At 38.4% G+C, this 27,236-nt stretch overlaps 1 protein-coding gene across 5 annotated transcripts in view; it reads left to right on the top strand.

The window, feature by feature from the left end:
* The window catches only part of LOC149571395 (histone-lysine N-methyltransferase), a 213,376-nt gene that overhangs the window by 89,801 nt on the left and 96,339 nt on the right, over positions 1–27,236 (top strand). For all 5 annotated transcript variants that reach the window (XR_016359807.1, XM_089812925.1, XM_089812928.1 and 2 more), the window contains exon 4: positions 5,299–5,353. Coding sequence is in view for 4 of the 5 variants with exons in the window: in XM_089812925.1 (XP_089669051.1) it covers positions 5,299–5,353 (55 nt within the window). In the remaining variant the exon portion in view is untranslated. The remainder of the gene's footprint in view (positions 1–5,298; positions 5,354–27,236) is intronic.

The following is a 27,236-nucleotide window of genomic DNA, read 5'->3' as shown; positions in this document are numbered from 1 at the left end:
CAATCTTATCTTCTACCACTTTCCAGCTTGTTCTACAAGCGTCCATGAGGCCTTTATATTTGGGCTCTCTCTTTGTATTTCTCAACACATTCCATTTTTTATTGTAAATACATTTTCATTGTTTTGCAATATGTTCTCTCTCAAGTCCGTTTAGGGTTTTTCCAAGCTCCATCTCTTCCTTCTTGATTTCCCTTCGACAAGTTATTTGAATGCAGGTGATCTTGGTGAGCCGTGGAGTTGGATTTCATCAACTCCTACATGGTATCAAAGCCTCCCTACTGCTTCTTCATTGAAGGTTTTTTGAAGCCGCGATTCGGAGACACAAACCCTAGTTTGTTTGTGCATTTTTTTTCAATCTGGGGGAAGAGCGTTTTGCGAAGCACTTTGGGTCTAAACGGATGCTGCCATTGTTTTCAGAAGGCCGTTTATAGTAAGGATTCATATAAAATTTTTCGTTTTTGGCTACAGGGTGTCTGGGAAAAATTTTAAGGCCCCCCTACAGGGAGCTGTACGGTTGTACGAACGAGTTTTGCAGGAAAAAATTAAAAAAATAATTAAAAGAATAGCGGGCTGCCGCTGTGCCACCAGCAGGTAGCTCGCGCGTTGCTTCCGCCGGCAACTCAGCCGTGGGGCAGCCGCTGTGCAGCCGTCGCTCCACGGCCATCGCCGCCCGGTCGGTGTGCCTCCCACTTCGGCGACGCCTCTCCTCCCTCCACCTGTTCTTGCCGCTCCGCTGGTGTTTGCCGCTAGTCAGTTGCTCCTTCTCCGCCCGTGCAGTCAGTAGCATAGCTGAGCTTTTTGTGCCCAGTCAACGTATTGTGGGGGTGACACGTGGCATAGGTGCCACGTGGACCCTTCCATGTCATCTGCCTACCACGTAGACTTGGCATCTTTTTTTGCAGTGATGGCCCCCAGGCTGTCAAATTTTTTGCCATGAAATGCTATGTCAGCATGACATCAACACTGCATCATCAACCCTCTTGCATCTCTCCAGGGTCATTTTGGACCTACTTGTGATTTTTTGGCCATATCTTGAGTATATAGAGATATTTTTCCGATCCGAAAGAAGCGCCGGAAAGTTGGTTTCGAGATAGAGACATTGGTGCAAGTATTTTCAAGTTTTGATGTAGTTTTGTTGCCCATTTGTTCACTTGAAGTTTGAAGTTTTATTTTTGACTCCGGCATGCATATCTTTTGCGTCCCATGTCCATTTTTTGAAAATGCTATATTTTTGGAAAGTTGGTTTTGTCATCTTTTCAGAAATGCTGTCATTTTCCTTAGATTCTGGTCCATGCTCTTTCTATCATGTTTTTGACGTTTTTGCTCTATGGTGGATATCTTGGGTATTTCAGGTCCGAGGATCGTTTTCAAGGCATGGGATCTTTTGTTTTGGGCGGTTCTATTTTTTGTGTCAGCTTTTTTCCTTTTTTGATCATTGTAGACATCATTTGTAAGTACTTTTATGTATACGCACTGAGATAAAGTGCCACTCTTGTATTTTGGGTTCATGAACATTGTTTTGAGACAATTGTACTTGCTCTATTTTTATAAAGCACCATGGGGGGGATAGTTGTTTGCTGTTTTAGGCCTTCTTCTTTTTGTTTTCCCATGTAGCATCGGGGTGACCGTGTCTTTATAGGTGTTTGTACCTCTTCCTCTCTCATCGTTCTTGGTTCTGTCTGCAGAGGATTTTGGCCCACCTTCTCAGTTGCTTATCATCTCACCCCATCTACATTAAGGGGGGGTTATGTTGTTCTAATGCATCCGTGGTTTGATGGTTTGATAGTGTGAGCTATGTATTCAGTGGTTGATCCTATATACGAGGTGATTGCAGTGGTTGGCTACCTATGCATTTTGGTGAGATGGATCATCTATCATATAGACACGCTCGATTCGTGCCTTCTTCTTCCATGGAGGTTCTTTAGATCAGCAGTTTCTTTCTGATGGTAGATTTTGCAGCTTCTTTATGCTTCAGTGATGCTCTTCATGATCACTCTTTGTTCCTGTTTTACCTCTTTTTGGGGGAGGGTTTTTTCCACATGGTTTTCTCTCTTTCCCCGTTTTCAGAGGTTGCATCTCTTTGCATTGTACATGGGTACCTAACATGGCCTCATTACCGAGACCCATTCTGCATTTTCATCTTAGTTTTGTGAGCTTAAGGCATTCCCCTAAGTTGCAGTTAAGGGGGGGTGTTAGAGTAAATAATTAATTAATTATTTATTCAATTACTTAAGCTTACATAGGTTAATGCATTTAGTTAATAGTTGTAGTGATGAGTTGTTGACAACACGAGAGTTTGTTCCCTTCTAGCATGTTCCACCTTTTTGTGGAAGAGTGCTTAGTTGTCAACCTTATCTTCTACCACTTTCCAGCTTGTTCTACAAGCTTCCATGAGGCCTTTATATTCAGGCTCTCTCTTTGTATTTCTCAACACATTCCATTTTTCATTGTAATTACATTTTCATTGTTTTGCAATATGTTCTCTCTCAAGTCTGTTTAGGGTTTTTCCAAGCTCCACCTCTTCCTTCTTGGTTTCCCTTCAACAGGTTATTTGCATGCAGGTGATCTTGGTGAGCTATGGAGTTGGATTTCATCAACTCCTACACAACCAAGCCTCCAAACTCCAATATATTTTATTTATCCAAACGATAAACTATTTGTTCATCCGCAACGATAAGTTTATTTTGGAAACAAAAGAATACCTCTGTACATTTATTCAGATCCAATTTGGAATTTGTCTTCTATAGGTCTGTTGGATTTCCACAATCCTCTTTATAAGCTCGAATGAGGAAATTGTGTGATTATACCTCTTCCACCTAAATGAGATCTCTCTCTGCGAAAAAATATAGAATTTCTAGGCACAACATCATGAGAACCAATTTGTGAATTGTCAAATCATTATAATAAATTATTAATCCAAATCCTGTCCTACATCACCCCCAACATCTCTGAATGGTTTTGCTCGATTAATGACATAATTATTATTTTAATAGTTTTGCCTTAAAGTGATTTATTTATAATTTAATATTAATTAACTGTATCACTTTATTTCCAATAATTAATAATTAGCTAATAATTAAATAGTTATTATTTTTTTATTGCCGTAAAAAATTGGGACATTATAGGAACAAGGAGTAAGGTCCTCATGGAATTGACACTACACTCTTCTAGAGAGGGTGTTGGTTCCTGGTTTTTTTCTCTACCTACAACCCCTTATCCATTACCTCCTAGTATACAAAAACTTTCCTTCATATTTGATAGTATTGCTTCTTTCTTGCATTTCTTTATTGAGGCAAGAGTAGGCTTCTAAAAGTCTACTTGACTACTCTTTGTTCTAGTATGAATCTTGCAAACATAATCAAATGTATCTCTCTTTTTGTGCATATCGTCATATGCTGCGTCATGCCATTGGGGAATGCAATGACTTATGAAGAGGGGTCTGAAAGGTTCTTAATGATGGTATCATTCACATGCTAAGTGACATTGAGTTTCTCCTTTCTCCTATCCCTTATATACAATCAAATTTTGTTTTCTATTGTGTTGCTGCTCACTATATGACATTCATAGCTCTATATGGGGGCTTATACTCATTCATGGTAGGACAATTTTATGTGCAATCATACTTTATCTTGGGTAGTAACATAAAAATCTCTATTGTAGTTGTCCTTTCCTATACACTAAGGAAAAGGATAATTATTTTTTGGAAGTTGTTTATCTTTCTTGAGGCCCCTTCTCTTCTTGCTCATATTCCTTAAAACATTAGCATAGTAGTATTGTAATATTTGAAGGGGTTTTTTTTTGTGGGGGGGGGGAGGGGATGTCTTGCATACTCCCTCTATGGCAGTATTGTTTTTCATAATGCCCCCTGAGGTGTGATTATCAGTCTGCCTCTTGCAAGTTTTGATGGCCTATGAACCAGCGAGCATAAGGCAGCTTTCTGGGCAGTAGAATTCATATGATTTGTCTTGATCAATATCTTGATGGTTTGTGGTATTTTTCTGTTCACACTTTCTGAGGCATTGGTGGTTGATGAAACACTCAACATAGCACAAATATCTGGCAAGTGGAATTCATATCATTCACTTTGATCACTTTGCATAACGCAGTTTGCAAGTTTGCCATTTTTTGTTGTTTAGCTCCCTGAGGTATTTGTTGTCTATGAATCACCTAGCATAACTCAACTTGTTGGCCAATGTAATTCACTATCTTCAACATGCTTAACTACAGGGAGATTTTATTAACTTGATGGGATTTAGAGCTAGAGGAGCCAACATGGGTTGATGATTATGTAAAGTAGACAAGTTTTGTTGATATTGTTTTGGTGGACATTGACCTTGAGGAGTCTAGTATTACGAGCATTGAGGAGTTTAGCGGGGTTGAGTAGAGGCATTGGGCCATTGGCCACTTGTATTTAAATCTTGCATGTTTTATTATTTGTAATATAGCATAAAAAAATCTATATTTGTCATTTTCATTGTTTATTTCAATGTATTAGTACCTCGTTTCATTGTCATTCATTATGCATTTTTTTATTACTTTTTTTTTCAAGTAGCATGCATATTTGCATTGTCATCCACCCATTGCTCCCTTGGTCTTCTCTGAGCCTTGTCCTCTTGCCCCCTTGTTCCAAGACAGCATACAAACTTGTAGGTGCGAGTCAAGACATTAGTTAAATTCAGGCTAAGATTTGTAGTTTTGTACCAGCCTTGGTTTAGTTCATGATACCAATTTAGTTAGGTTGGAGCAAGACCCTATCGTAGTTTGAGCTAGGCTGGTTTGAAAATTTCCAGTTTAGGCAAATCCATCATTGTAGATTCTTTGATAACATGACAAGTTGGATTATATGTTTATAGTTTCCTCTTATTGGTTTTTAGCCAGTTTATTGCATTTATATTGTTTTTACTTTTCAGTTCCTAGTGTTCTCTTTATCTTAAAAATTGTTTGTTGTAACTAACCTATTACATCCCGTTTGCCTTCTTTGGTCATTGGTGGAAATTGACACATTCTTTGTTTTTGATCAACTTAAGATTGTTACTTCGTTCTTCATGATCACAACATGGACATGGCCTGCTGAAATAATATATTATCTTGTGGATATAATTTTATATTGCCGTCTCCCTTTTGTTTTGTAGTGCATTTCTTCTATAAAGATACAAAGTACAATCCATGTTTTTCTTTACATTTCTTATTCACAATATATTGATGGAAACTTTTTTTGGAGGATGTCATTAGAAGCTCAAATGCTACCTAACAGCATATTTATAATTTGTACATGGGTTAAAATTTTCTTCCAAACAGAAATATCATGCTTATTTCATGGACGAGGTTGATTCTGAGACTCTGATAATTGCAGGTGCATTATTCCTGTTTCCAAATCTTACTCCATCTCTTTCTTTGAAGTTTGTCTTTGTTTCATTGACAACTTTAATTATGATTAAGGCGATTTTCAGGAAATCTATAATGTGTGTGTGTGTGTGTACTGTGTGTATATATATATATAACCTATTTGTATATCTTGATATATGAACTAGACTTTGTGTGTTCTGTTCAATGTGCATTTATGAACTGACTTGGTGGGTAGGATTTTCTTAGGCTACTTGATTGATCCTACATAATTAGAATAATATCTTCAAGGCTTAATTGTATTTGGTCATAAGACAGTTGACTTACAAGTAGAAAAAAATATTTTTTTGAGAAGCCTCAGAACATACACGATCTTGTTTTTGGTTAGTGGAGTATTCTTTTTGTCAGTTGAAGCACTAGAGTCACTAACAATAATAGGCACACTAACACAAAACCATGTGAATACTTTGTATAAGGATTGACTGCTTGTGTGACTCACATCAATCCACTTCTCTAATAAAGATAATTTTGAAAAGTTCTTGTTATTTCACTCAGTATTGGGATGTCCATAGATTTATTTAGAGCTAGGTATTTCATCATATTGTTTTGTGTTAAATGTAAAGTCGCACAGTGGATATGAACAATACTATCTTGAAAAATCTCTGAATGTAGATACCTTTGTATTCTATTGAGTCCACAAATTGTTTTAATGTTCTCGTCTTCATTTGTTGTTTGTCTTTGACTTCTTTTGCACATTGAACATGGGTTCTCTCTCTAGATTGTGAGTTCTTTTGCATTTCTATTTTAATCTTATGTTACTAGGGAATGTATTCTCCCCTCTAAAACCCTGTCCCTGGACAGTGGGGCATCTGGGGACATCTGCTGCCCATCCCATGTTTCCGGAATTTTTCTAGAACATTTCTGGACACCCTCTACAGGGGCGAGATATTGGGACATTTGGCTATTCCTGATATCAGGGAGAAAATTGACTTTATTAAAAGAAAATCACTTGAAAAAATAATTTGTTTCTGAATGAAAATATCGAGCTGTAGTGCTATACATACAAGTTATAAACTGTTCTATTTTGCAAGAGAATTTTGAATGAGAACTTATCAAATAATCTTTGTTATGACATTATGACGTACCTGAGTCAGTTGTAGGGGATTACTATGGTATAAATGAATTTAGAATTAAATGAGGCCATTTTAAAAATATTATAGATAGTGTATCAAAACAACATTGCATTAAAGGTGTTAAGTAACATGGATTGTTTTCTGCAAATGTAAATAGTACTGCTATTGTTATTGGTGTATTTCCAAATGCAGATTTTGAAGACTTATAAATATTCATAGAAGAGATATGTCTCTATAGACCAATCGTTGAGACATGTCTCTACAGATCAATCGTTAATTAGTCAATATTAATAACATATCATAAAATATATATATATATATATATATATGAGAGTGTATTTAATTTATGATTGACTGAAAACCATAGAGGAATTGATATATATATATATATGAGAGTGTATTTAATTTATGATTGACTGAAAACCATAGAGGAATTGTCTCTACGTCAATTCAATCCGACTGAAGCTACAACATTAACACTCCTTAGCTAGGGAGGATTTGTAGAACACATTATGCTCTCAAGTCTATGAAGAGATATCATCTCACGTTTCATAACTTACAATTGAAACAAATTCCATAACTTGAATATAAGCTTAAACACCACCTTAATTGTGGTCTATAATAGTAACTATGTCATGGTGTCCGACAAGATCCGGCCCAAAGAACCATAACAAGTTGGTTATCATGGTGTCCGGCAAAATCCAGCCCAAAGAACCATGATAATAGGTCTACCATTTTTAAGATTGCCACCTTACAATGGTTACCTTCTGTCTGTTCATTATCATGACTTCCAACACTCTAGGACGACAACTTAATGAAGGCTGTCGTGATAACAGGTCTACTATTTATAAGATCGTCATCTTACAATGGTTACCTTCTATTTATATGTGTCAATGAAAGATCATCACCTTTCATTACATATTATATGCGAAATAGTAACTACTATGAACCAAGTCAGAGGGTGAAACAGAGGCATTCGCCTCAATTCTCTCTCACAAAGAAGAATGCATTACAAGAAATTTCACTTAGAACTTATTCTCATAGAGAAGATTTTATTTACAAAGGATTGCACCTCAAAATTCTCCCTCTTATCAATGATCCTGGGAAGTTAGGTCCAGTAGTTACTCCCTTAGAGACTCTCTTCCCCAAAGGATTCTTGTTAGACTTACTCTGAATCTGATATGAATCTTCCGATTTTCTAGTGATAATACTTCTTCATGATGTACTCAAAAGTAGGTCCATCAAAATCATGTAGTCACACACATGTATTTCTAGACTCTCTTTGAGTATCAATCTTCTAAGCTCCTATGTTGCCTTCAAAGAAATGTCATACTCCTGCTTGATGTAGAAGGATACTCATAATCTCAATCATCAAAGATATTTTCTTTGAGAGCCTCACTTTATTCAGCCTGATCATAAGATTGAGTTTGCACAATTTTGGTAGCATGTGTACACCAGCCTTCTTTTCCTGCAAGAAAATCCTCAGACATAGAGGAAAAGGTTAAGGCAAATAACTCGAGTATGTATAGAACTACAAATATGAGAGATACTACAAAGAGTAGATAAATGTAATACTCAAGGATAAGAATACGTATCTGCCCATGAGGGTCATGGGACATCTCCTTTCTAAAGACAGTTCGAGTGGAAATGAAACATTGGTTATTATTCCCTCACAATGTAGAATTCCTACTCATTCCATTTTATGGAGTTGGAATATTTCTTCCAATTTCCTATGGAAGTGAGCTTGTAATGCATCTGTGATTCCAATGTATAGTTGCATGGACATGAACGTTTCCACCTCTAATTTCAAAACATTGTTCACTGTATCACATATTTCCTATCTCAGTTTTCACTATGATGATCCCTTCCCCTTAGCAAGTTTTCAAAAATGGGCCCATGATGCCTAGCACATTTTGTTATTAAAAAAAAAAAAAAAAATCGCTCTCCATTTGTTCAAATCAAATACCAAAAGGGGCAAGGTATATATAGCAGCTCTCTAACTTCCTGTCCACTTAATTCTCGCTTTCTTTTTCTCAATTTCTTATTGATTTCATCTTAAGTGGTAGTCAATATATCTTATTTTGACAATAAATGTACACTTTTATTCATTGAATCAACATATTTCATACTTCCTTATTGTGTTTGTCTTACTACCTTCTTCAACTGTAACAATATCAAAGTGCTTTATGAGTTTATAACATATATGTTTTACATATACCCACTCTTTAATATTTCCTTCGAATTGTATTTTGTGTAATTATAGCATATCCGCGGATTTGAATTTATCATCAAAAATTTGTCTTTAATTTGATATTACAGATTCGCCTCCCATCCCTTACTTGTAGCTTCCCGACCCAAACATACCTTAGGTTTAGGTAGGCGGATGGTTCCAATAGACATCTTGGTCATAGGGATATAGTTGCAATATGTAGGGGTGATTTAGGCTTGCCGGAGGGTGGAATCATTTCCAATCACAACTATAGCCTAAGCTTGGGTAACCATGGTTGTCTCCACCTTGCACGCCTCCTATCTCTAAATATAATTTTTGTTTATGGTAGAGAATTACTTCCATGCAAGATTAATGAGACATAGTGCAATATGGTTTTGATTCTCTAAATAGATGGAGCTTGCTAGTTTCTTCTGATATAGAGGTGAACATCTTCTCCCTAAAATGTATTAAGCACTGCCTTCTTGGTATATAAATAAGAATGTCAACATGAATGTTAGTAATTTAACTCATGCCCATTACTAACAACAACATAAACGATTATAACATTTCTCTCTTTATTTTCAATAATAGAATTAAGATAATATAATGCTTAATATATATATATATATATATATATATATCTGACTTTCCCTCATATGACATATGATCCTATAAGTTCAATATTTATAATAATATTTAAATTCCATTTAATTTCATTTATTATTTAAGAACAATATTAGTGCCTCACATTAATACTAATAATTTAAATTAAACATATTTATATGTAACAAAACATTAAGTTATTAAATATTATTCTTGAATTAAGATATTCTGCTTATAAATTCTCATTTATATACATATCTACATAAAAATGATGTATAAGAAAAACTTAAAATAATAATAAACCTCTTATACTTACCTCCCATTTTCCTTTATCATGTGTCGACTACTCTGATCGGGATGAGATAGCCTTTCACCACATCATGAAGAACATTGTCAATTTTTGTTTAATCACACCAGCTCATCCATTTTTTTAAATTTTTTATTTGGCACACATCTGCTATCATTTTACTTGATGAGATGCCATCTACATGCGCATCTTGTTAAAATTTTTGTTGCACCTATGTCTCTGGTATTCATAGAGACCTTTGTGCATTATATTTTGTAGACAGAAGAGATACCGACACGTAGTGTCTTCACCTATGCTTCTATAATTCTCATGTGTATTTAGTTTTGCTCTGCCACATTTTCTATCTTGACAACATTATGTCTTCCTGTCTTTATATTTTGTCCATGATGATCACATTTTATGGTACTACAGATCTCTGATGATTTTGTCAAACCACCATGATTTCATATATGTGCATGGATATCATGGGTAGGAGGAAGAGTTTGGCGATGGGTGAAATAATGTGGATTTATATGTAACTGCCAACTCCCTCTATAACATGTTTCAAGAGTCATCCAACATAGCTATTTAATTGAAATGCTACAATGTTATGTCTTTTGTTCCTAAGATGCTTAAATACACTTTTTCAAACAATACTTCTGCACACGTGGAAATGATGGCTTTCAGATTATTATATTCAATCTTCTCGCAATGTGATTATTGCCCTCCTATCCAATCACCTTTGATCAGTTATTGGTTCAGAAGTAGAACCATGATTCTGAGCTTATTCAGTCATCACGTCAATGCTCGCTGGACTATTCATGTTAGCATCTATGCAGTATTCGACAAACTTCACCTTAATATATGTTTTTTGTAATCTTTTCTCTCTATGTTTGTTCCTCGGTCAAGGTCGCTAGTTCAAATTAGTATGGTCTAAGTGATTGCAATCTTCTCAGTCAAAGAAATTATCTTGATTCCTGCAATCGAGATTGTTACTGAATCAAGCGCTTTCTTATTGTTGATTGGCTATATTTTTTATTCAGTTTTTTGAGAATGAATGCATATGTATGGGTTCTGAAATGGATCTAAATTGATTGCTACTCCAGTACTATTGCTTGATGCAGCCACAGCCATGTAGTTGGCGATAAGAAACATGCCAAATACTTTTGACAGATCGTAAGCTTCCTAAGAGTCTTGATCTGAGTTTGATTGACTAATCAATGTAAGTCTACAATGCCAATGAGGTGACTGCTTGAATAGTAGATTCAGTGTCTCCTTCATATATTGTATGCGACTCAGATCTACGCCAAATATCAATTTATTGCTTAGATCTCTATCATGGGTATATTTTTTATTCAGTTTTGTGAGAATGAATGCATATGTATGGGTTCTGAAATGTATCTAAATTGATTGCTACTCCAGTACTATTGCTTGATGCAGCGACAGCCATATAGTTGGTGATAAGAAACATGCCAAATACTTTTGACAGATCGTAAGCTTCCTAAGAGTCTTGATCTGAGTTTGATTAACTAATCAATGTAAGTCTACAATGCCAATGAGGTGACTGCTTGAATAGTAGATTCAGTATCTCCTTCATATATTGTATGTGACTCAGATCTACGCCAAATATCAATTTATTGCTTAGATCTCTATCATGGGTATTTTCATATGATTAATACCAGCTATACACTATGATCTTTTCTAACTATTAAGAGATATCATTCATCGGCCATCCTTCAATAATATTGTGATACATATATGTCAAGATATATAATGTAGCCTTGTCATCTTATTCGATATCAGTATCGGTCTTGTTACTGTTTGATCCTTCCTTTGTTTCTGGTCATTCAATATATGCTTTGAAGGTGAAAAACTTACTTCCTCACCGTATAAAACGTACCCATGCAAATAGTGTCAAGAAATGGATAGGAACAACCACGCTCATACACCAAGTCTGCAATCTGTATTCATGTTGTTCAAGTTTATTAATTTATCCTTATATTTGCAGCAACTTGGTTCTGATACCATGTTATGTAACATGGATCGTTTTTTTCTACAAATGTAAATAGCACTGCTACTGTTATTGGTGCATCTCCAAATGCAGATTTTGAAGACTTGTAAATATTCATAGAAGAGACATGATGCAGGAGCATCCTTGGTTGGCTAGCAATCCTTTATGTCGGTGTGGTTTGACCTTAGAGTTGGAGGACTTGGTCAAAAATGAAGGGGACTTGGTCAATATTGAGTTGGTTTGGTTGTTGTGTCCACTCAGAGTAAGGCTGGTACAAATTAAGTTGAAAGGACATGCTGCTCTTTGGTGGAAAGAACTACAAAGAGGTAGAGAGGAGGAAGGTGGAATGAAGATCACTAGATGGAGGTTGATGATAACTAAGTTGAAGGCTAAGTTCATTCCTACTGATTATGAACTTGAGTCGTTCAAAAGGTTGCAGAATTTGAAACAAAAAGATATGATTGTGAAAGATTACACCGAGGAGTTCTACAAGTTCACTATTAGGTTTGGGCATAGAGAATTGTCAAAGTAGATGGTAGCTCGGTACATTAATGGTTTGAGATTCAATATCTAGGATGAGGTTGGGATGTTGAAGATTGATTTGGTTGAGGATGCTTATCAGTATGCTCTGAAGGTAGAAGATAAGTCGAAGAGGAAAAGTCTAAGGTCTTCACTTGTTGGTCCCACTATGGGGGTGCGAGTGTGGTTGACTATGTTCTTGCGCTTGCCTCGGTTATCCCCTCCATTAGCCGCTTTTGCATCACTCGCCCCCCTCTAGCTGACCACTCCATCCTTAGTCTTGCGATCCACTCCACACACCATTCCCATTCCCTTGCTCCCTCCACCTTTACCTTCGAGCCGCCATATCACTTTCCGCTTTTTTGAGTGTGATTCAAGCAACTTCTCTCCCTCGACTATTTCTTGGATCCCTCCTAGGCCTCGTCCTTATTTCACCATTTGGCCACTGGTATTTGCGAGGCCGCCCTCCTCTCCGTCCCTCACCACACCTTTCTCTCCCCCACTTCCCATGGTAGTCGTAAATCATGTCCCATGAACCTTTGGTTTGATGATGAATGTAAGTCTTTCCACCGCTCTCTGCGTGCCTCTTTTGCCGTTGGTTCCCCTTCATACACTCAGATGCGTTCCTCGTATCACCGCTTTCTTCGTCACAAGAAGCAATTGTTCATTGATATGCAGTGCAGTTCTCTCTGCCATACGCTTGCCTGTGATCCGAAAGCCTTTTGGCATACCATGTTCCCCTGCGACCCTCCCCTACCCTCCACCCTCGACTGATGCTCTCTTTTGTCCCATGCCTCCACTCTGTATGATATCCCTAGCCAATAGCCCATTCATCCTACCCCCCCACCCATTGCCATCTTTTTACTCCATCTGTTGTTAGTGAGGCCATTAGACTTATGAGATGTAGTAGAGCCGCAAATGAGGACGGTTTTTAGGTGGAGCTTTTGAAGCTCGACATCCCGATTTTGTGCTCCTTTCTCTTGATGCTCTTTAAAAAAGTGGTGTGTACTGGGTTCCTTGCTACTTGGTTGAGGCACATGATTTATCTAATCTACAAGTCCAGGTTGGTTTCGGACCCCAAAAACTACACAACCATCATGATTGGACACACCTTTGCTAAGCTTTATGCTACTATCTTGAATGCTATTCTCTCGAGATAGCTTGACGGGAGGCAGAGTTGCGCCAGAGGGCTGGTGGGGTTCCATTCTAACTTTTAGACTATAGAGCACATTCTGACTTAGTGGACTATCATTGAGGAGACATGACACTGTACTACAAAAGTCTACTATTGTTTTGTAGACTTTCGTAAGGCTTTTGACTTTGTTTCTCGAGGGGCCCTTTTCTGGAGACTCAGGGACATTGGTACTTCAGATATTCTTTTGACAATGATTATGAGACTTTATGAGACAGTGGTCGGCAGACTTAGGACTCCAGAGTGTTTTTCGGAACAAATTCAAAGTACCATTGGCGTGAAGTAGGGCTGCTCCCTCTCCCACCCTGTTTGGTATCTATATTGATGAGTTGGAGACCTTTCCCTATGAGACTTTGCTCCCCGATGATGGCTGTTACTTACACCAGGTTTTGATCTCCATTCTCCTATTTTTTGATGATGTGGCTTTGCTTGCCTCTTCTCCGGAGGGGCTGTAGAGGCTTATTGATAGATTGGCTTCTTTCTACGATCTGCGTCAGCTTGTGATGAACTTGAGCAAGACTCGGGTTATGGTCTTCAACAGCCTAAAGACCTCACATCTTTGCTTTAGCTTCCAGGGCTAATAGATTGAGATTGTCTCCTCATACACTTATCTCGGAGTCAAGTTCTTTGGTCCCAGCTTTAGCATGAGACCTGCTCATCTACCTTGGGTTGCCAAGGGTATGGGCTCCCTCGCCCTTCTTGAGAGACAGTGTTTTCGACATCACTTTCAGGACACCAAGTCCAAGTTATCTCTCTTGGACTCCTTGATCAGACCGACAATTTTATACGGCTCAGTGATTTGGAGACCACCTCTTTCGGATTTTGATTGGGCCTCTATCGAGCGGGTTCAAACCCTTTTCCTTTGTCGGATTATTTGCTGTCACCGTTACACTCCACATAGTACTATTCTGGCTGAATTCGGGGCTCATCCATTTGAACTTAGTGCCATCTTTGATGTGATCTAGTTCATCCATTGCCTTGGAGGCTCTGTTGACTCTGCTAACGGTCGTCATAGATACTCCTACCTTGCTTACTGCTCCTCAGTTGATATTGCCATTTCCACCAAGGGATCCACGGCTCACTGTTGGTATACCTAGGCCACTACCTTATTGAGTTCAATTGGGATTGACATTGATCGTCTTCCGCCTTATTAGTTCTCCCTAGATGCTCTTGCCTATCTGCTCCCCTCACAACAGGAGTTGAATGGGCATGTTAGACTTGACATATGCAAATAATACATCACGATGACTTGGACTAACCCTCTTGGGAGTTTGTACTCGTGGATGACCTTCTATTCAGAGCACTTCTTGGATATATAGGATGTGATTATTGTGTGTCCCTGGTACTTGAGCCGATGCTAGAGTCATGTCCTCCACATCTCCTTGGGGTCGTTTAGAGTTGGTTCCCACCATCTTCAGTGTCAAACTGATCACCATCTATTACGTGAGGATCATATTTTTCGCCTCTATACTTTACCTGAGGTTGAGATAGAGACCTATTTCATTTTTTGATGCTATCTACTATGAGATTAGAGGCAGGTTATATTGCCTATTCAGAGACTGTGAATACCTTTCGACATTCTTCAACTACTCTGACCAACGGTTTTTATCTCTTTATCTCTTGGAGACCTCCCAGCTATGGGACCATACTTTATAGCTCATGTTTCCTTAGAGTCAGGCCTCCGATCAGCTCGTCACAACCTTTTTTCCGTCCTTGTCACCTTCGTGAGTAATGAAGCGACCACTCACTACACCCATCTCTGGCAATACTAGATCAATTAGACCTCGCTACTATTTTCTCGAACAACGACACCCTACTTCCAGTGCTTCTCTGAGACTGGCCCGAACCCATATTTGTATTCAGCCTTATCCTTCAGTGCTTGACTTCTTTTCACTGAGCAAGGATCCCTAGTCCTTCTCGTCTTTTGTTCCCTTTAGTTGGTTTCTTGTTTTGCGATTTCTTGGACACCATTTGGTGTACCAACTGTTTCATTCTTTCTTGTACTTTTGTATCCTCCAGTCCCTTAGACCCTAGTTGGTCTCTTGTTAGACATTACTATTATTATCTTATCTTATCTGTTAGACATTACTATTATTATCTTATCTTATCTTATCTTCTTCAGAGCCTGGTTTTCTGATTTGTTAATCTTCCTTTCAGTCATGTAATTATAGAGCAGCTGCAATTATTTTTTTGTTTAACCTTTTTCTTCCTTGATGGAAGAAATGAGAAGTAATATCAGTTTTGTAGATCAAGGTCTCTCCTTCCTTCAAAAGGATCATGAATCTAGTCTTTGGGATCTCCATAGCAGCAGAAACCTTCAACATAATGATCAAGAATCTTAGACTCGTTGAGCGCCCATTTTGCACGAGGCTAACGAAAAAAATTCTCATGAATCTCTCACTTGAAAAGCTGGTCAATAACCAACTTCAAGGTTTTGGATGGCTGTTTTCAACCCGTTGGGTAGCCCAATCGAAGATAAATGTGAATGTTCACTAGGAAGCCTTTGCTAGTATCTACCAATTTTGCACAACTTTGTTAAAACGTAACCACAAGAAATATATTTTTTTTGTATTTTTTGTTTTACAATGAATGCAATTTCTAATCAATGCAACTATGTGAATACCTATTTTAACCAAATGTTTGAAAAGCGAATAACAGAGATTGAGAAATGATATATTTAAAGAAAATTAGTTAAAACGAAATTCCCAACAAACATAAGCCAAAGCAACAACACTTCTACGAATTATATTGTCGAAAGGACTTGGTAGGAAACTAATGAAATTAATAGCAACGCTTCCTCAATTCCACTGATGCAATCTTTAATGGGAAGTTTAATGAAAACCAAAAGTTCCCTCAAATTGTGCGGCCATGAAAAATTCAGTCACGTAGGACAAAACGCTATCTAAGAATAACAATGATCCTTTCTCCAATTTGTCACAACAATGGAATTTGTTAACATAAGGCAAACACTAGAACTAAAAGATTGCACAATTATAATAACGCAATAAAACCATTAGCTCCATTATGATTCATGAATATACATTCACAAAAAATAACACACTTTGGCAAAATAAACTACACTCAGAATGAAAGCAACCTTTGGCATTTATTATTGCATCAAAATATTGGCCTGGACATCCATCTATTTACAAGAAACCCTCCTTTTGTGTTAAAAGTGAGAGCTCTTCTAATGCAAATTCATGCTTAAAAATTAATAAAATAAAGCTAATTATGTACAAATTGATTCTCTAAATGGTGCTAAGTAGGTCTCTACCCTTTTTTATATCAATTAATGGGTGCACGAGCCTTTACATGACTTTAAAACAATAAAAGAAGAAGATAAGAAGAGAGAAGTCATGAGATGATCTGGGAGTCATGAGAACTTCTAAAAATGCAATCTTGGCTTTCTCTAGGTGTTTTTGAGAGTTAAACTATTGTCAAAACATGTTTCCAATGCATGGAACACTCAAAAATAGCAACTGGTAGTTAATTGTCGGCGCGCTACTTCATCTTCCAAAACTGTCGGTGCACCTCTTGTTTTGACGTAGCTTGTGAAAGGCGCATCTAAAAAACACACCTAAAAAGCGGACCTTCTGATTGGATGAAAATTTACTAGGATTTTACTAAGTAACAAAACTCAATTCCCAGCATCTGAATTTTCTTCCCTTTGGACCAAAATGATGTCTGGATGCTTGCTCTTGAACTTTTGTATAAGTCATGATTTCCCGAGCTTCCAATAGATCCAAAGATTCATATTTATTCCGTACCACCTGGCAGTAATTACTGATTTCTAGCCTGGTATTTGCAGAATCTTCCGATTTGGAATCTACCTCGAATAATGCTCTGAATTGCTGCACAACTATTTGTATTGAAGAAAGTTGAGTCCTTGCTCATCTTCAAAAATCTCTAGGCTAGTGGCATTATAATACTTATCCGCTTCCAAAAATTGCATTTGAGCTTTATTCTTTATCTCTTAAATGTTCTCATATAATCCTTCCATAACTTTATTGCCTCCTGACACTTTCTCTAACCAATCATTTATTTTATCCAACTCTTCTGTCTTATATACTTGCATTAACATCTGGTACCTTTGCCCTTTGATAGTTTTTAATGCTTCTAAATCATTGGCCTAGGTATACACTTCATCCATTAGCTGAAAATCTTGGTTTATTACTGTAACTAATTTGTTGACGTTGTTCTGAACGCTGTGTAGAAGGTTCAAATTACCTTCTTATATTTGTACCCCTCTCTCTTCAAAACTGTGATGCCACCTTTTGCAAGTGTCCAAAAATGAATCAGTTTTTTCTTGACCTGTTTCTCTCCTTCCCAAAGTGCCCCCAAAGCAATCTTTGGATGATTAAGGTCTATCGGACCCACTACTTCATTTAAGTATCCTCTCAAAAGCTCATTGTGCTTCCTCAAAATTAGGATTTCTGACTCACCCTTATCTAGGTCTAAAAATACTCTCTTAAGGCTCGTGGTGACAAAACCTTAACAACATCAACTGTGGGTTCGCCCAACACTATCCCCTTCATCTGGTAATCCTTTGGAGACACTTCTTCTGTATTAGCATGGGCAGGCAAAATTGCGATATGTGCCAAAAGATCTTTATTTTGGTTCTTCATGAGCCAGTGTTTAAGCATCTTCCTTTGGCGGTTCTGATATTTCAACTGCTTTTGTCAATTTCGTCATTCCCTCCTCTTCAGTGAACTCCATATGTCTCCTCTGTCGAGTTAAGATCTCTCTCTTTAACCATGTCGGAGTAGTTCCCATAGGTCACATATTGTGCAGAAGACGTAGGTTTCGATGCTGGTCCTTTCCCTTTATCACCTCGTTCTGGAGTTTTCTCCTGTTGAGGGAGGACTACGGATTGAGCTTCTGTTTCTAGGTAAGCTGACGACCTAGTATCTGCTTTGGGAAGAGCTTGTTCTCCTTCCTCCACAATTTGTGCTTATGATATTTCATCTGTGTGCAATTGGACATATTCTCCTTCCTCTATGGTTTGGCTTCTAGGATTCACTATCAGAGGAGATGAGTAGTTGCTTCTTGTTCTATCTGAGGGGGCACAAATGGAAGGTCCTGTAATGGTGGAGGAGGTATACCAAGGGGCCCTTTAGGTAAAGGAGGCAATTGTTCCCAATCTTCTCCCAACGACTCATTCCGAGAGGTATCCTATATCTTCTCTCCTACCATTTCCATACCTACTGGCATGAAGTCTAAGTCTGAAATGTCGAAGACATCAGTTCCTTTGCTCCCCATCTCAGTTGTCCACCTTTCTTTTGTTGTGATGTGGAGCCTAATCAGATTCGAAGGTTTACTTAGTGCGGTTTCTCCCCATATTATTTCTACGGGGGTTTGGGGGTAGCGCTTCCAAGACGGGGTCAGGGGGCAGTGCCTCAAGTGTGCTCCCTGTTGCAGTATAGGGTGGGGTTGTGGGGCAACACCCCCGCAGGGGTTTTTGGGGGCACTAAAATGCCCTTATATTGTAAAAGGCATTAGCTACTATTTTATTATTATTCTAGCTCTAATTTTGTAAGCAACAAAAAACTTGCATAAAAAGGCTTAGGGTTGGGAATTTTCATAATTTGTGATGCGAAAATTGGTTCTTGTGGCAGTATTGAGCTGTAAGGGATTACAGATTGTAATCAGGTTGTAATCACTAGATAATAACAACATTGGACTTGCTGTTGGTGGACGTAGCCTAGGGATTGGGTGAACCATGTTAAATCTTGGCATCTTGTGTTCTCTTATGTGCGATCTAGTTTTTTTGATATTGGTTATATTTGCATGTAACTGTTATTTCTGTCAGAGGTTAATCCTAACAAGTGGTATCAGAGCGAGACAATCATTGCTCTTTTTTTTTCTTTTTTTAGCTAGACTGTCGTTTTTTTTTCTTTTTTAAGCGATCCTCTGCAGGCAAGTCTCATGGTTGAGTGGGAGCGATGACAGACGAGGGTAAGCTGAGGGTTGACAAGTTTAATGTGCAGAACTTTCAGTTATGGAAGATGCAAATGGAGGACTATCTCTATCAGAAGGATTTATGGAAGCCGTTGGAAAGAAAAACTAAAAACTAGGGCACTATGACAAATGAGGAATGAGAGATTTTAGACAGAAAGACACTTAGAAGCATTTGCTTATGCTTGGCACCATCGGTGACATTTAACATTACAAAAGTGAAGACGACAAAAGAGTTGATGGAAACCCTAGCAAAATTGTATGAAAAACCCTCTGCTTCAAATAAGGTATTTCTCATGAAGCGTTTATTTAATATGAAAATGGCAAAAGGTGGATCTGTTGCAGATCATTTAAATGAGTTTAATACTATTACTAGTCAGTTATCTTCTGTGGGTATTAATTTTGATGAACAAATTAGGGCTTTCTTGATTTTTTATTCTTTGCTCGAAAGTTGGAATGGCTTGGTAATGGTTGTGAGTAATTCTGCTTCTAGATCTAATACCCTAAAATATGATAGTGTGATCGGTGTTATTTTGAGTGAGGAAATGTGTAGGAAATCCTCAGGTGGATCTACATCAGGAAGTGCTTTGAACGCACAAAGCAGAGGCAAAACGACTGAGAGAGGAAATAATTCCCGAAATCGTGGGAAATCAAGAGGAAAGTCAAAGGGGAAGAGGTCTCAATCTAGAGAACCGAGAGATTGCTGGTATTGTAGTAAAACAGGGCATAAGAAGAAAGATTGCTGGACTCGAAAGAACAATGAAGGAGATAAACCAGAAGGGAACAAGGAGACAAATGTGGTAAGTAACCAATCCGAAGAGGATGCTTTGCTTTTTTTTAGAAAGTATTGATGATTCATGGGTTTTAGATTCTAGTGCTTCATTTCATGCTACACCTCATAGATGTTATCAAGGGGATTTTGGGCTTGTTTATTTAGGGGATAATGAACCCTGTCAAATTGTTGGAAAGGGAAAAGTTAAGATTAAGTTGCAGAAACAAAATCATTGGCTACTACATGAGGTAAGACATGTTCCAAGGCTGAGTAAAAATTTAATTTCAGCAGGGCAACTTGGTAATGGTTGTGAATAATTCTGTTTCTGGATCTAATACCCTAAAATATGATGGTGTGATCAGTGTTATTTTGAGTGAAGAAACATGTAGGAAATCCTCTAGTGGATCCCCATTAGGAAGTGCTTTGAACACAAAAAGTAGAGGCAAAATGACTGAGAGGAAATAATTCTTGAAATTGTGGAAAATAAGAGGAAAGTCAAAGGGGAAGAGGTCTCAATCCAGAGGACTGAGAGATTGCCGATATTGTAGTAAAACAAGGCATAAGAAGAAAGATTGCTGGACTCGAAAGAACAATGAAGGAGATAAACCAGAAAGGAACAAGGAGGCAAATGTGGTAAGTAACAAATCCGAAGAGGATGCTTTGCTTCTTTCTTTAGAAAGTATTGATGATTCATGGGTTTTAGATTCTGGTGCTTCATTTCATGCTACACCTCATAAATGTTTTATTGATTATGTCCAAGGGGATTTTGGGCTTGTTTATTTAGGGGATAATGAACCTTGTCAAATTGTTGGCAAGGGAAAAGTCAAGATTAAGTTGCAGAAACAGAATCATTGGCTACTACATGAGGTAAGACATGTTCCAAGGTTGAGTAAGAATTCCAGCGAGGCAACTTGGTAGTGGTTGTGAGTAATTCTGTTTCTGGACCTAATACCCTAAAATATGATGATGTGATCGGTGTTATTTTGAGTGAGGAAATGCGTAGGAAATCCTCACGTGGATCTCCATCAGGAAGTGCTTTGAACGCACAAAGCAGAGGCAAAATGACTGAGAGGGGAAATAATTTTTGAAATCATGGGAAATCAAGAGGAAAGTCAAAGGGGAAGAGGTCTCAATCCAGAGGACCGAGAGATTGCTGGTATTGTAGCAAAATAGGGCATAAGAAGAAAGATTGCTGAACTCAAAAGGACAATGAAGGAGATAAACCAGAAGGGAACAAGGAGGCAAATGTGGTAAGTAACAAATCCGAAGAGGATGCTTTGCTTCTTTCTTTAGAAAGTATTGATGATGTTTACCGCATAGATTAAATGCACACAGACAATGAACAAGAAAAACAAGAATACTTCGCTTATCATTCTCATATGCCAAGAGATTACATGCAGAGCATAAGATTCAATGATTTACAATGATCCTAGACGGGGTATAAATACATTTCGCCGAACCTTCTTGAAGGGGTCCGTCGGCTACATAACAATACTAATTTATCTGTCGGCTACAAATCTTTACCGACGACATGAATCTGTCGGCTACACAATCTTTGACGACATGAACCCGTCAACTACAGAATCTTTACCAACGACATCATCCCCCCCAAAAGAAAAGGTCGTCTCTGGACGACAATTACAAAATATCCAAGACAAATTAACAAACAAAATACATTAACTGACTAACGACAACAAGATGGATCTATTTCTGTCACATCACTTTCACATTCGTCCCATGCCTGCACCAAACTGGTCTCCAACCCACGTTGCATCTATAGCCGCTGCTAACACAATACTGTCTCCTGAGTCAAGCTGACGTCAATAGCCACCCATGCTACTTTCTCTGCTTCCAACTCCTGGGTACCTTTAGCCAATTGTCGCTGTATTGCTTTCCACTGGATGATTAGCTCCTCCTGAGCTCTTTATGCATCCACCAGAACAACTTCATGTCCAACACCTACTCCAAGTGCCTCTGGTACACAGACACTCCATGCCTGCAACAGCTTCAGGTTTCATCAACTGGTCACACTTCCCACGACTGATAACTGCAGCGATTGGGGGTGTAGGGGGCAATGCCCCCAGCGGGGTCGAGGGGCTGCCCTAGGTGTGCTCCCTGTTGCAATACAGGGTGGGGTCGAGGGGCAGCGCCCCTCGCCGCCAAGACCAAATTAGCACTTCCGACGCCACACGAAACACCATTTTTGTGATTTTCTTCTTATCCAACACTCTTTTAGACAACCGCTTATGTTTTCTACTTGATTATGTCTTTCTCTTCCCCTTGGCATCATACATTATTCATTCTGAACATTTTTTATTTGTCAACTTTTTTATTTTTTGGTTGGCTCCTACCTCTGCCTGTTTTGTCTCTCTATCACTCCTAACTGCTCTGTTGCTTTTGCCTTCCCGTGGAGAATATGAGTTACCGCGTCCGTGGGATAACAAATTTAGATGTTGAGCAATAACATCTCTCTCTTGCTATACCACTTGCCGCAAATTCTGTCTGCTACTTGGTAATGTCTCCTGCATGTCAAGGAGGCTAATGAGCGTTGGAAAAAGGAAGCCGTGGATAGAAGAATGAAACCTTGATGAAAATAAACAAGTGGTACAACCCGCAGGGATAAAATACGTCTGCGGAAGAGGTAAGCAAAACGTAGGAAAGGAACTGAAGCCATAGCTAAAAGAAGACAAGTCACGCAAAAATAAGACACCCGCGGAAGAATGAGACACCCGTGCAATGAAAGGGTAACTGCAGAGGCCGCGGAGAACTTAGTAACACCCACGGGAGAGGAGGCTAGGGAAAAGGTAAATTCAGATTTGGCCAGCCAGCAAGCAGCATGGGCAACTGAGTGTGCAACACTGATACGGGATAAGGAAGCGGCTGAGCAAGAATTGCAGTTAGCAAAGACTCAGGCTATGGATGCAGCGCTTCTCCTGAAGGAAGCTGTAGAGGTTAACACACGGATTCAGAAGGATTTGAGCCTCTGGACGGAGTAGGTCTATGAATTGCGCTGGCAACAACATTCTTTAAGATCACAATCTTCTCTTTAGTGTATATTCTTTCTTTACTGTATTTTGTGGTCTCCTGTTTTTGTTTGTTTTGAAGTCGCTAGGAGACTACTTTTCTTTTGGGGGGATGATGTCGTCGGTAGAAACTGTGTAGCTGACAGGTTTATGTTGTTGGTAAAGATTTTGTAGCCAACGGGTAGATTAGTATTATTATGTAGCCGACGGACCCCTTCGAGAAGGTTCAGCGGGAAGTATTTATACCCCGTCTGGGATCATTGTAAATCATCTTATGATTAGTTATGTAATCTCTTGACATATGCGAATAAAGGAGTACTGCTGTTGTTGTTCTTGTTCATTAATCAATTAATCTATGCGGTAAACAGACGATTCATGGGGTTTTAGATTCTGGTGCTTCATGTCATGCTACACCTCATAGATGTTATTTTATTGATTATGTCCAAGGGGATTTTGGGCATGTTTATTTAGGGGATAATGAACCTTGTCAGATTGTTGAAAAGGGAAAAGTTAAGATTAAGTTGCAAAAACAGAATCATTGGCTACTACATGAGGTAAGACACGTTCCAAGGTTGAGTAAGAATTTAATTTCAGCAGGGCAGCTTGGTGATGAGGGTTGTGTAGTTACTTTTAATGGTAAAAATTGGAAGGTTTCAAAAGGTTCCCTTGTAGTAACAAAAGGTGTGAAAATAGACACCTTATATCTTTGTATAGGTCATATTGTTCATTCAACTTTGATTGTTTCACAGAAAAATGAATGTTCAGGAACAGTTGCTGCAGTTGAGCAAAGAGAACAAATAGCTGCTGTAGATTCTGATATAGCACTGCGGCACAATAGACTTGGGCACATGAGTGAGAAAAGTATAAAAGTACTTCATTTAAAGCAAGTTTTACTAGGTCTGAAATGTGTTAATATGGATTTTTGTGAAAGTTATGTATGGAAAACAAAAAAGAGTGAGTTTTGTGAAGATTGGAAACGAAAATAAAAGTGAGAGATTAGAGCTTGTGCATACAGATGTATGGGAACCGGCTCAAGTATCTTCGCTTAGTGGCTCTCATTATTATGTTACATTTATTGATGATGCAACTAGAAAAATATGGATTTATTTCCTTTGATAAAAATTTGATGTATTTCAAACTTTTAAAAAATGGAAATGCTTGGTTGATTACCAGTCTGGTAAGAAATTAAAATGTCTTAGATCTGATAATGGTGGTAAGTATTGCATTTATGAATTTGAAGATTATTGCTCTGCTAATGGTATTCATAGATAGAAAACTATTCGAAGGACTCTATAGGAAAATGGAGTGGCTAAACGCATGAACAACACTATAATGGAGCGTGCAAGAAGCATGAGGTTGCATGCTGGGTTGCCCTTAAACATGTGGGTGGAGGCTATCAATGCTGCTGTATATTTGATTAATAGAGGTTCTTCTACTCCTTTGAGCTATGGTATTCCAGAGGAAGCATGGACTGGTAAGAAGGGGAGTTATTCTTTTCTCAAAAACCTTTGGTTGTGAAGCATTTACTCGTATAGATTCTGAGAATAAAACCGAGCTAGAAGCTAAGTTAAATAAATGTGTATTTGTTGGATATGACATTAATGAATTTGGTTATAGGCTTTGGGATTTTGAAAATCATAAAATTGTAAGAAGCAGGGATATTCAATGAGAAAGTGTTGTACAAAGATTTGTTGTAGCAACATGAGAAGGAAAAAAGATGATTATGTAGTGCTGGATGATATTTCAAAAGTTGATGTTTTAACGATTCCTCATGATCTGCAACAACTGCAACAACAAATACCACACCCCAGTGAATGTTAGACGGTCAACAAGGCTAAGTAGACCTTCAAAAAGATTTTCTCCTTGTATTCTATTTTACTTAGTGATGCTGGTGAACCTAAATGTTATGATGAAGCTATGTAGGTGAATACTAAGTTTCAGTGAGAGTCTGCAATGAAAGAAGAAATGGACTCTTTGCTGAAAAATAAGACATGAGATTTATGCAATTCGCCTATAGTTAAAAGGGCTTTACAGAATAAATGGGTTTACAGGTTAAAAGAAGAGGATGGAGGTTGTTGTCGGTAAATTCTATATTGTGGCCAACATGTAGAAGTGTATCCGAAAGGGCGCATGATGGTTGAGTTACCCCTTCGGAAAAGTATATGTACACCGTCCGAAAGGGACTTTGAATTAGCATTGTAAGCATCATAATCATATTGTAACCATTGAAGTGCATATTGCTTATATGAATAAAGTATCTGTTCCGTGTTATATCTTACTATACTACATGCAATAAGTATCTTTTTACCCTGTACGGTAAACATTTGGTGTTGTTGCCAATTGAACCTGGAACAAAGGAAGTGTTATGAAGATTAATGCCAAATTTGCTTAACAAGGATAGGAATAAGACAAAAGATAAGGATGAAATACACACAATACAAGAAGTTTTGATTTTAGCACAACAAGTGGAGCGTAGACAGAGGCTTTGGCAGATTACTAACGGACATCGAGGGGGTTAAGGAGCATAGACGGAGGGAGTGCATTCATCTAGCAGATCGAGGAGTGCCAAGGAATTGCTAGAAGAGACTTGACAGTGTTTGAATTTGGTGGAAGAAACATGGGAGGAGTTCTTTAACTTGTATACATCGAGGGTAGAGAATCCAAATGGAAGAGAAGTAACTTGCATGGTTCGAAGTGCTGAAGGAGCACGAGCATGGAGTGAACTCTTCATTTCATATATACTCGACGAACGGATACAGGCAGAGAATCGAACAACTTCGTTTGAGGAAGATCTTTTTTCACCAGGTAATGCGGTTGTTGGAAGTAGGGTGGTTGTCCGAAACAACGCAGTTGTGCAAAACAATGTGAGTGCTTAGAACAATGCGGGTACTTAGAACAACGTGGGTGCTTAGAACAACGCGGGTACTCAGAACAATGGGGGTGTGCAGCAAGCACCACCATTTCATAAGAAAGTAGTAATGGTAGGACCAAAGGAGAAATTGCCGAAGTTCATTGGTGATAGGACGACAGATCCGATTAGACACTGCAAGACATGTGAAGCAATATGGATGACAAACGGTGTAATGGACCAAGATGACTCGGTCCGACAGTTTCCAACGACTATACAGGGTGTAGCAATTGATTGGTTTATGGATGCCGATCCTCAGAAATTAACTACATGGGCAGACATTAGGAAGGAGTTCATAGCAGAGTTCCGACTGCTAAGGGATGATAACAAAATTGTAGCAGAAATATACAGTACAAAGTAGGGAAATAATGAAACAATTTGTGTCTATGCAAGAAGGCTGAAAGAGTTGGTGGGGAAGATGGAGAGGCCACCAGTTGACGAATTAAAGAAATGATGGTTTGTTAAAGGGCTACGGTCAGCACTAAAGAAGAAAATGAAGATTGTACTTGGAGTGAACAAAAAGCAAGCAAGAAGAAGCACAAATCATCAGACTCAGACAAATCATCTTCCGAAAGTAGCAACAACAACGAAGAATCAAGCAAGAAAGTTGAAATGTTGCAAAAGGACATGCTACGAATGATGAAGGAATTTAAAAATCTGAAAAAGAATCTTGACTCAGTGAAGGGGAAATTATGGTGTATGGATTGTAAGGAGGGCCATATAAAGGGCTCTTGCTTGTAAAAACAATTTTGTGATATCTGCCAGATTGCAGAACATTCCACAAAGGAATGCCCATTCAATATGAAGTCAAAAGGACACTAGCAAGTGTTACTGACACAGGAAGTATCTGGCGGAATGAACATGAAGAATGATGCAACTTCAGGATGATACCGCAAGAATAACCAGTGCGGAAGGGGTGGTAATAATAATAACAATAATAACAATGGAGGCCGAAGTCAGATACAGTACGACTCGAGTGGACGACCGATGATATAGTGCCATGTGTGCAACCTCTGGGGCACTTCACTAGAGACTGTACCACAAAGGAGACGCTGCAACTGTTATGCAGATGGTGTGGTTCGGGAGACCATGAGGATTCGAAATGCTGAAGCAGGGGGTGAACTTGTTAAGCATCAAAACATGCGATGATGAAACACTAGCCATTACGCGTGAGCAAGCAAAGAGGGTAAAGTACCCTGATTTAGAGGAAGAAAAGAAGAGGTTGCAGCAAGCATGCATGGAGTTGGAAAACAAATGGAAACGGAGAAATTACAAATAAAAG

This window comes from Cupressus sempervirens, chromosome 2 (assembly GCF_028749045.1).
Source record: "Cupressus sempervirens isolate cs-2001-9-10 chromosome 2, ASM2874904v1, whole genome shotgun sequence".
NCBI lineage: Eukaryota > Viridiplantae > Streptophyta > Pinopsida > Cupressales > Cupressaceae > Cupressus > Cupressus sempervirens.
This window is presented reverse-complemented; position numbering and strand designations above follow the sequence as displayed.